Genomic DNA, 11,472 nt, shown 5'->3' on the forward strand with positions numbered 1-11,472 from the left:
TCAGCCAATCAGAGCGGAGCGTCACAGAACGTCAGCCAATGAGAGTGCAGCATCACAAAACGTCAGCCAATCAGAGCGGAGCGTCACAGAACGTCAGCCAATGAGAGTGCAGCATCACAGAACGTCAGCCAGTGAGAGCGCAGCGTCACAGAACGTCAGCTAGTGAGAGCGCAGTGTCACAGAACGCCAGCCAATGAGAGCGCAGCGCCGCAGAATGCCAGCCAATGAGAGCGCAGCGTCACAGAACGCCAGCCAGTGAGAGCGCGGCATCACAAAATGTCAGCCAATGAGAGCGCAGCGTCACAGAACGTCAGCCAATGAGAGCACGGCGTCACAGAATGCCAGCCAATCACAGCGGAGCGTCACAGAACGTCAGCCAATCAGAGCACGGCGTCACAGAACATCAGCCAATGAGAGCACAGCGTCACAGAACGTCAGACAATGAGAGCGCAGCGCTACAGAGTGCCAGCCAATGAGAGCGCAGCATCACAGAACGTCAGCCAATGAGAGCACGGCGTCACAGAATGCCAGCCAATCACAGCGGAGCGTCACAGAACGTCAGCCAATCAGAGCACGGCGTCACAGAACATCAGCCAATGAGAGCACAGCGTCACAGAACGTCAGACAATGAGAGCGCAGCGCCACAGAGTGCCAGCCAATGAGAGCGCAGCATCACAGAACGTCAGCCAATGAGAGCGCAGAATCACAAAACATCAGCAAATGCGAGCACAGCATGACAAAACACCAGCCAATCAGAGCACAGCATCACAGAACGCCAGCCAATGAGAGCAGAGGGTCATACAACCTGAGAGCCTGATCCTTAGTTTTTCTCTTTCCTGTTGGGGTGTTACACAGTTATAGCATACATTTTTGTAATAAATAACTTATATATACAAATGCAATGTAGAACAACATCACTTTCATCCAAGTACATGCAGTACGTTATTATATTAAATTTATGGGCTTCAATTTATATTTTTCTTTTACTTTGTCATGCAACCTATACATTGAACCTTAAATTTCCTCTATGGGGATGAATAAATTCTATTCTATTCTATTCTATTCTATTCTATTCTATTCTATTACACCACATAATACCAATTTCTCTATTCTGCTCATCATGGTTGTGTTCTTACAACATTTTACAACTTGTTACATGCAGATTAAGAAAGGGAGACAAAGGTTTTATATTCAAAATAGAACAAGTAAGGCAATATAACTTTACTAAAATTAAAATACAGTACAATCAGAGATAAAATGCATTGAATCTTACATAATTTGATGAGATGGACTGAAGACAAATAATTAAAAGTGCTGCTTAACTGAAAATAAATTGTTATTACACATGTGTATTGGTCTATGTACATTTTTACAATAGATTTAGAAATCCTCCAGTACGAAGAACCTGGACCAGTGAAAATAAAATACGAGGGTAGGAACCTTCTACGTGTTGCGCGTGTTGTGGAGGGGAACATAAATAAAGACGGACAACGTTCTATTTAGTCGTTCCGTTAGTAAATGGCACAGGACTTCAGGGGTATCGCGTCATGTCTGACTTAAACTACCTGTGGAATAATGTATTTTTCTGTTAATGGTAGGAAAACTTAAATTGTCGGGTGAAAATGTCTAAATTCCACACGCTGAGGTCCTCGGTGGAGCAGAGACTGACCGAAGCCGCTCAGGAGATATTTACCCTGTTCGAAAGAACAATAGCAGAGTACGAACAGGAACTTCGTCTTTCACAAGTGGAAAACGAACGAAAACAGGAACTGCTGGACTCTGTTTTGAAGCCACAAGTGCAGTTGCAAAAAGAGGGTATGTTCTATTGTTTGTTTGTTTTTTGTTTTTTTGTCTTTTCTCTGTAATGCTCTAATTTTCTGCTAGTCAAAATGGACATGCTAGTCTTCCACATAACACTGGTCTAACAGTAAAACTAAATAAATAAATAAAATCTCCAAAATAAAAAATAGTGAAAGTTTGAGTCACTAATCTAGAATTTTTTTTTTTTTTTTTTATCTAAATGTGAAATTCTGAAAACTAATGACAGAATGGGTTTCACTCAAAATTAACGTTTGTCTCAGAGCTACCAGATATACAACAAAACACTGCCTACACATTACAATACATTCACTTTACAGGTTCTTTTTAGTAGATTACTTAAACCAATAGATACGTGTAGTAAAACTTTATTATATACATTAAAAATACCAGATAATTAGCACATTTGCTTACAGTTCATCTTATTAAAGTATGTAAGATTAAGCATATTTAATCAGTGAGGCAGATCATGTCTAAAAGGAAAAAAAAAAGTGTAGTCAGTTTTCCTGGGACAAATGTCCATTCTGCAGTAGAATTCCTACTAGTAAACACAAGATCAAATCCATTTAAATCACTCTTAACACAATTTTAATATCAGATCCAAAATGATGTGTTGTGATATTCTTGAAAATGAATGTAGCTGTTTTTTGAAAAATATGAGACACTTGTTACAAGACAATATCGATTTCTGCCTCATGCGGAAAACAATCCAGCACAGAGAGCATATTTTCTATTTCATTTCTACTGTAAAGGCTTACAATTGGATTACTTGTATCTTTAGGACATATCTAATTTTTAATTTCACCATATGTTAACAGGAATTGGTCTGCTTTCAAATGATTCATATTTTTATTGGTTTCTTTGGTTTTACTGAATTACCTCTTATTGTTTGTTTTTGCTTTTATTGCCATTAAATGCCATTTTCCAGAATGAACTGAGGCTTTCACCGTAATATATCCCAAGATTAAATAAGGGTTCTAATAATTACAATAATAAAAGACAGGAAAGATGGTAAAATCAAAGAGAGGAAAACTGACATCTTACACTTTACAACATGCTGACAGTTTGTGTGTATTACCTGTATATTCTATGTCCTGTAGGTGTCCTGCCTGTATCTGTAGTTAAAGAGGAAGTCCTCCCTGAGCTGCAAGAATGGAACCCCAGTCTGGACCAGGAGGACCCAGAGCTATCCTGCATTAAAGAACAGGAGAAGGAAGTGGAGGAAGTGTGGCCCAGTGAGGAGGGTGAACATCTTCAGGGACTGGAGGAGGTTAACGCCATCAACGTCCAATACACTAATATCTCCGTAAAGACAGAGAATAATGAAAAGAAACTCGAATCATCACAGAGGATCGGAGAGGACACAGATGAAGACTGTGGAGGATCAGAACCAGTCAGCAGCTTCTATCTAGATTCATATTTACTACCAATTAGTAATGAAACAAATGACAGTGACAAGTGGACACAGAGCAGTGAACCTGAATCAGATTTGTTCATAAAGATGAAACCTCCAGCCTTCAGTTCAACCACACAAATGGAAACAGAAGCTGATAAAGCGGACTGTGAAGGACCAGAACCAGACATGAACCTAAACCCCAAAATTGACCATGGACCAGTCTTACCAAGTCAGTTTTCCGAGTCCATGTGTGGAAAAATCTTTGATGGGAAGAGTTCTTTAGAGAGACATAAGGACAATACTATTAGATTTTCTCTGAACACAAACCTTACAGGTCACACATCTTATTTAGTTGAGACAAAAGTTACAACATCACCTAATAATAAAACAAAAATAAATGACTGGGGATGTAAAATGAAACAAAATCACTGCTCTCAATACGGTGAAGCATTTACACAGAAAGTGCCTGCTCACACTGGAGAGACACTGTTCATCTGTCCAGTTTGTAAGAAACATTTTGCACAGAAAAACTCTCTTATGAAACATATGGAAAATCACACAGAAAAACCCTTTAGCTGTTCAGTATGTGGTTTGAGATACGCTTTTGAGTCGGGGTTACGTAGTCACATGAAAGTCCACACAGAAGAGCGACCATTCAGCTGTCCAGTGTGTAAGAAGCAGTTTAAACAGAGCAGTCACGTTAGAGAACACATGGTACTTCACACCGGAGAGAAATATGTTTGTTCAGTCTGTGGTAAAAGATTTTCTCACAACTCAAACTTACATCGTCACATAAGGATCCACACAGGAGAGCAACCATTCAGCTGTACAATTTGTAAGAAACAATTTTCACGTAAAAGTTCTGTTCAGATGCATATGGGAATCCATACGAGAATGAAAATGCTGAATTAAATTAATGTGCTGCTCTGGCCCCGCCCCATGCGCTGTTATTACATGTCCAGTATCTTCTGCACTGGAGTTTGAAGAACAGTAACAAGTACAGTGTGTTATGTGGAGCAGAGTCAAGAATGAATGAATATTTTTATTTTGGTTACGTGCAAAAACACAAGTATGTGTGTGTGTGTGTATATATCAGCCTGACATAGTGATGGTGGATAAGCATTGAAAGACAGCGGTAGTGATAGATGTAGCAATCCCAAGTGATAGCAACATCAGAAAGAAAGAGGACGAGAAGCTCGAGAAATACCAAGGGCTGAAAGAGGAGACAGAGAAAATGTGGGGTGTGAAGGCAACTGTGGTACCTAGTAGTGATCGGGGCACTAGGGGCAGTGACCCCCAAACTGAGAGGATGGCTCCAGCAGATACCAGGAACAACATCAGAGATCTCTGTCCAAAAGAGCGCAATCCTAGGAACAGCTAAGATCCTGCATAGAACCTTCAGACTCCCAGGCCTCTGGTAGAGGATGCAAGTCTGAAGGAGACACTGCCCAGGTGGGCGAGAAAAAGATTTATATTTATATATATATATATATATTTGTATGTATATATATATATATATTTGTATGTATATATATATATATATATATGAATATGATTGTATTATTTTGCACAATGTGCCTGTTTATTGTAAGAAGCAGCACTGTTTTTGGTGCAGTCATCATTTTTCTGCACTATTGCACACATACATGAGCTCCTGCTGTTACATGTAAACAACAGCAAAGGACTTCTGTATAATTACTTGCTGAATATTCGGGGTGTAACGGTATAGAATAATTTAACTTTGTTATGTTTTCGGTACAGGGGTCTTCGGTTCTATACATTTTCAATATGTTTTCGGTACAGTGAAGGAGACCAGTGAAGGGTGGTGGTGGTAGCGGTGGTGGTGGGGGGTATAGAGGGGGTGCGCTCCGTACCTACCAAAAGTGAAACTTAACACGCTTCAAATGTCCGACCCAGCTTCTATGCCTCTGTTATACTCTCTGTTGTCATGTTCACCCCCCCTTATTGGTGCCCCAGCCACAGAATAAAGTGTTTGGGGTTTTTTTTGCAGCGGCGATGAGAATTCAGCAGCGGTGCCGGAAACCCTGTACATGGGTTCTGCTTGCGGCCGTCCTGTTTCCCAAGTGTTTGCGTTCTTCACATAACCTAGACATATTCATTCGATACACCTCCTTTTTGCATCGAAGGCCCCAACTGAAACAGTGTGGTACAAATGAGTGCACCGATATACCTATCAAATATGTATTTTGGTGACAATCTATATTATAAAAGGAAGTGGACACTGTATGTGTGTGTGTTTGTGTGTGTGTGTCTTGGGCATAACACAAAATCTAGAAAGAGGTGGCTGCTACAGTTTGGCATATGTAAGTATCTTTGGTCAAGGAAGAGACTAGCAAAAACAGCAAGTTGATAGGACTAATATTTTGGGAGATTTAAGTAATTTTGGAATACAGTAGCCTTACAATCACATTGCTATGCCCAGAATCACATGAACGCTTTGGCGGTACAGCATGCATGATTACATAACAAATATCTATGCTGGGGGACTGGGATGTTGCCCCTCATGGTCAGGATGTGGATTTTAAAAACACCCCCTCTTTTCGCATCCCACCATCGGTATTGACAATGATAAAGTCCAGGATCTAAAACCCGTGGTTCCCCATGGGTCAACATGCTAATTAATTTTAAATAGTCTTTTTACAGTGTGTTTACATCATTCATGTCATAAAACCTCTCAAGTTTTTCCTTGTGCCTGAGACTCATTACATGGAGGTGGGGGTGTTTATCTTAGTTTTCATGAGGCCAGTACATTCACATACCCTGAAAATTAGATCCAAACAAGCATGAATGACAAACACGATTTAGTGCTTGTCTTGTTAATGTTAAGTTGCTCTAATTTGTCTTCTTTCTTGCTACAACTACATGTCTCTTTTTAACAGTGTTCAATAATATTTGCAAACCTACACAACATACGTCTACAGCTAAAGACATTAATTCTTCAGAATGGAATCGGTCTTAAAAACTCAGCCAGTGTAATTTACACTTGATGCCTGATATGTTGTCTTTCACTCCCAAGGTTCTTTTCCTTGTATCAGACATTCTGCTTCTTGATTGGATCCCTGTTTTGTTGTCTTTAACACTGTCAGCTTCAAGTGGAGCAGAAGCAGGTCATGTTGCATTTGGCATAAGATAAAACTCAGCTTGTTTATTTACTGCTGCAAGGTAAAAGATCAGATACTGACCACTTTGTGCATGTTGACAAAGTGATACAGTGACTAAGAAACCCAGCGGAGACTGGGTATGTGCAAAACGATTAGTCTAACCGGAAACTGCAAAGGAATGAAACTGAAGTCACTGTAGGATTTCACTATTCTTAAAAACATGTTAAAAATGAGAAGTATTTTGTTAGAAGTTAAATTGCAATGTATAGTTTTGGGCCATTTATTAACTCACGAAAGATCTAAATCACCACCTGTGACCAAAAACATCTTATGATCTAAAATGTTTGATAACTTTAGGATCACTACATTCACTAAAACATTTAAAAATCATGTAAAATGCAGTTTCTCAGCTTTTCTCTAGTGTCAGATATGACCAATATAAATGCACTGTCATTTTCTGCAATAGTGATATGTCAGTACAGTGATGTAGTTTGACAATTGGCACCAGTTGTAGATACTTGTTTTGTTTAGCATGTCAGTTTTGCTTCAGTTTTATTTCTTCTGCTATAATAATTTTTTAAGGTTTTATGAAGATCTACATCAGGGGTGTCCAATCCTGGTCCTCGAGAGCTACTATCCTGCATATTATAGATGTTTTCCTCTTCCAACACACCTGACGGTCGTTATCAGGCCTCTGCAGAGCTTGATGATAGGGTTATCATTTGAATCAGGTGTGTTGGAAGAGGGATACATCTAAAACATGCGGGATAGTAGCTCTCGAGGACCATGATTGGACACCCCTGATCTACATAATCAGTAAATTATACACAGCAAAATACCTAATTTTCACAGAACAACACAGAGGATTGTCATGGTGCACTCCTGCGTTGCCACAGACCCCTCCCTCAGACTCATCATTTTCGCCTGCTGGCACCGCACCTGGAGCAGATCACCATTAGGAGCCTTTACAAGTGGCTCCTCTGGTCTGGTGTTGTGCTGGATCATTGCTGCTGTTGGTGTCACTACTCTCCATAGCCTTACCCATGGACTGTTTTTTCCTTGTCACATCTTATTTTTGTTAATAAACACTTTTACTCTACTCTGTCCTGACAAGGATAAAATGATAGTGATAAATTATTTCAAATTTAAATGTAGAGAAAAAAATAATTCTGAAGGTAGCACAAAACAGTCCTAGGCTTAGATGTTTGAATTGATTTTTTAATTCATCTGAACACTGTTACCTGGGACATGATGTTAAATATTTTGGGTGGTTTTCTAGTTGGTGAGTCTACACCAGGGGTGCCCAACCCTGGTCCATGAGAGGTACTATCCTGCATGTTTTAGATGTTTTCCTCTTCCAACACACCTGACAGTCATTATCAGGCTTCTGCAGTGCTTGATGATAGGGTTATCATTTGAATCAGGTGTGTTGGAAGAGGGATACATCTAAAACATGCAGGATAGTAGCTCTCGAGGACCAGGGATGGGCACTCCTGGTGTAAACTCACCAATCAGCCAACACATTCTGACCACTGACAGGAGAAGAGGGAATAAAATTGATGATTCCATTACAATAGTACCTTTCACTGGGATAGCTATATAAGGCAGCAAGTGAACATTTAGTCCTCAAAGCTGATGTGATGGAAGCAAAATGAATATGATAACTGAGTGACTTTGACCAGGTCTATATTGTAATGGTGATGACTAGGGGTGTAAGGAAATATCGGTTCCGCAATATATCGCGATATTTCATTTCACAATACTGTATTGATATTAAAAAGTACTCTATCAATATTTTTAGGTATTTTTTCAAATGCAGATGTTGTGGAGGTTCATTTTGTTTTTCTTTCTTGTTTATATTTTATTCATTATTATTTAACACTCTTATTAAATAATGTTAGTTCCTTTGTTGGTATTGCACAAAAATAATTTTATGAGGTTAGTTCTGAACTAATAGAATATGAACATTTGAACACGATCTTAAACTGTAATGTCTGAAAAACAGAATTTAAGTTTTAACACCTTAAAAATTGGTGATATAGCATCAGATCCTGTTGTGATCAAATAAAAATGTGTTTAATATTTGTGCAGATTTCTGGTGTAATTCAATTCTTCAAGGAAATAATCATAAAAAAAAGAAACAAAAAATTGCCTTTTTAACAGTATCATGATATTTCAGGATATATCATATCATGATCCTAGTATTGTGATTTGTATCGTATCGCCAGATTCTTGCAAATACACAGCCCTAGTGATGACTGGGTCAGAGCATCTCACAACTGCAGGTCTTTTTGGGTGTTCCTGGTGTGCAGTGGCTAGTACTGACCAAAAATGGACTAACGAAGGACATACCAATCTCAGGACATTTGATCATCTGTGGGAGGTGTTGGACAATTAAATCTGATCCATGAAGGTCCACCTCTCTACTTCCAGGACTTCAGGGATCTGCTGCTAATGTCTTGGTCCAGATACCACACACACCTGCAGTGGTCTGGTGGATTCTAGGCCTCAGGTCAGAGCTGTTTATGTGGAAAAAGTCAGACTTAATAATGTTCTACTCCCATAGATGGTGGATTGGTTGAAATCCTGTTTTTGTTCTTTTGATACTTTTGGTAGGTAAAAACTACTTTACATTGAAAATGAACAACATCTGGAGATTCTCTGATCCAGTGATTTGACCTTCACAATTTCATCCCTTTTCAAAGTGTCTCAGATCCCTACTCTTGCCCATTTTGCTGTCTAACAAATCAGCTTTGAGGTCTACATGTTCACTTGCTGCCTAATATATCCACCCACTGACAGGTCCCACTGGAATGAGATAATCGACATTATCACCACTTTTCCTGTCAGTGGTTAGAATGTAATGGAAAATCTGCGGAATGTCTGTGGAAAGAATAATCAGGTTAAGACTGTTGAGATTTCTGCCTTTTCAAGTATTTGTCTTTTCGGTAATCACACCATTAGTCACTGTCATTAATCAAGATCAGTTCCTCTGAATCCTTCCATAACACGCTTCTTGTACAAAGATCCTGATGTCACTGCTTTACAGGGAATTTCCAGACATCTGCTCACAGCGGTAATAGCTTTGAGTGTCTGTAGTGGTACGGGAATCACATCTTGGAGCTATATCAACTTATATTATCTTTTCTTGTGGGAAAGAGGTTAACCCCATTAAAGCCGAAGCATAATTAACCAAAAGTTCATTCTTGGTTCTTTAAGTTATGTGGTAACTGCAGCTCCACTGCCAAGTGGCTTTTAGGGGATTACTTGGAATTCCCAGGAAGGGACAAATGTTACAGGAAGTGTTGGTCTTGTGTAATGATTAAGTGATTAATTAGAAGACTTTATGTTTTTTTTTTAAAGTTCAGAATGAAAAAATAGATACAGAATGACAAATAAGTGGAAACTGGAACAGAGGAAACTACTGTTACAATGATGTATTTGATTTAAAAGTCTCTCTGAAGACTAAAATGTCTTCCATGAGTCTGGTTTGCCCTTTGGAGAAACATTTGAAGGTACCGCATTCATCTGTACAAACAAGAGTAAACAAACACCACAGGACCACACACGCACCATTGAAAACCATGTCTACTAACCCCATGAGATGAACATATTTCAGTGCAGATGGTTCGACATTATCCCAGGAATAAAGATGTTGGAGTTCAAAAAGTACAGCCTCGTATTGACACAGATCTTACCTTTTGGGATAATGTGTCTAACAGCTGTTATAACTGTCAATCAAAGTTCCTAGGATTTGCAGGCGTTCTCTAAGGTGGTCTTGGAATAACCTTCTGAATATTCCAGACCTTTATGTTTTTGTCTCCTTGGGAGTAATTATTTAACTGCAGAGGGTAATTTCTATTCCTAGCTGACTTCTTCTCATGTACTTTTCCTTCTGTTCTCCTGTCATTTCTTTTACATATTGTTTTCTAAATTCAATACCTTTTTTGACATGTTTCAGGTTTTAATTTTGCATGGACTGGTGTGCCTTTCTGGTCAGGTCTGACTCAAAAAAGAGATTTATTCTAGGTTTAATAAATGTTTTCTAGTGAGATGGGATAAAATGGAGGAAAAAGGAGAAAGCCTTATAACCCCAAAGTAGAGCATCCAGGCTGTAAAATGTCATATTGCACAGTTGTTTTGTTGCAGAAGAAAGGGTGCACCTCATAAAAGCGATGGCACCGTGAAGTAGAAGAATTATGTGGCTATTTCGGAACACTATCTGAAGACTTCAGCCAGTGGCAAATGCTTTTTTTTGTTTGTTTGTTTTGTTTTGTTTTGTTTTTTTGAGCAGGACAATAGTAAGTGTAGCTCCAAAATAGTACCAATGTGGCTTAAGGTCAACAAAGTTTTGGAACAGCCATCACAAAGCTCTGACCCTAATCCAAAAGAACATTTGTGGCTCAGTTGCACAAGTTCTGCAAGAGTGTTGTATGAAGTTTGTGGTAAACAAAGAATGTTTGATTCAAGTAGGACAAAGTAAAAGCAATGCCACTGATTTTTGAAGTTTTGACTGGTCGCCTAAAACTGATTTTGATTTGAATGTAGGGGAGGTTTATATAAGCATTTAGCTTCTATAGCCTATTCATTCTCAACATAATTCAGTCAACTGAGTTAAAATTAGCCTTATTATTTTTATTTTATGTATTACGGATGATGACTGAATAAACCTAAACCTGAAACTACTGACTTAAACAAAATGCATGTAAATGTTTGACCCCGTGGGAAGGTGATGAAATGAATGAAAACTCCAAATTCTCTCTCCTATTATTAGAAAATTCACATCATTGTGACATAAGGACAATATAATTGGGGTTATTTAGCCAACAGAGGAAAAAAAAAATTAAGAAATGAGGGAAATAAAAGCTTGAATTCAGGTGGATGACCTCTGTACTAAATTCTATACTCATTTATAAGTAATGTCTCAAAATACTTAACTATTATCCAGAAACCTCATGGTGGTAATTTAGAAAATAAGGAGTTGAGAAACGCAACAGGGATCATTTTGAATTTTTGGAAAAAATATCATGTATCCCAAAAACATCTGGTTAATAACATTAGTGGGTAGTATTACACCTTCCTTTTTACAGCCTGCATTTGATATGAAAGAGCAACTTATTTTTTATTTGAGGATAA

At 38.6% G+C, this 11,472-nt stretch overlaps 1 protein-coding gene across 1 annotated transcript; it reads left to right on the top strand.

Moving 5' to 3' along the window:
• The first annotated feature begins 1,500 nt into the window (after window positions 1-1,500).
• LOC115434094 (zinc finger protein 836-like) lies at window positions 1,501-4,369 on the top strand. Its single transcript, XM_030155781.1, has 2 exons — window positions 1,501-1,815; window positions 2,919-4,369. Exons 1-2 carry the CDS (start codon window positions 1,623-1,625, stop codon window positions 4,124-4,126), a joined length of 1,401 nt encoding a protein of 466 aa, XP_030011641.1. The 5' UTR covers window positions 1,501-1,622; the 3' UTR covers window positions 4,127-4,369.
• Window positions 4,370-11,472: the final 7,103 nt, after the last annotated feature.

This window comes from Sphaeramia orbicularis, chromosome 15 (assembly GCF_902148855.1).
Source record: "Sphaeramia orbicularis chromosome 15, fSphaOr1.1, whole genome shotgun sequence".
Lineage (NCBI taxonomy): Eukaryota > Metazoa > Chordata > Actinopteri > Kurtiformes > Apogonidae > Sphaeramia > Sphaeramia orbicularis.

Bases quoted from the DNA above. Each gene is read 5' to 3' on its own strand.
- LOC115434094 (XM_030155781.1), top strand. From the start codon at position 1,623: ATGTCTAAATTCCACACGCTGAGGTCCTCGGTGGAGCAGAGACTGACC. The intron at 1,816-2,918 runs GTATGTTCTATT...TATGTCCTGTAG, and splicing joins AGTGCAGTTGCAAAAAGAGG to GTGTCCTGCCTGTATCTGTA.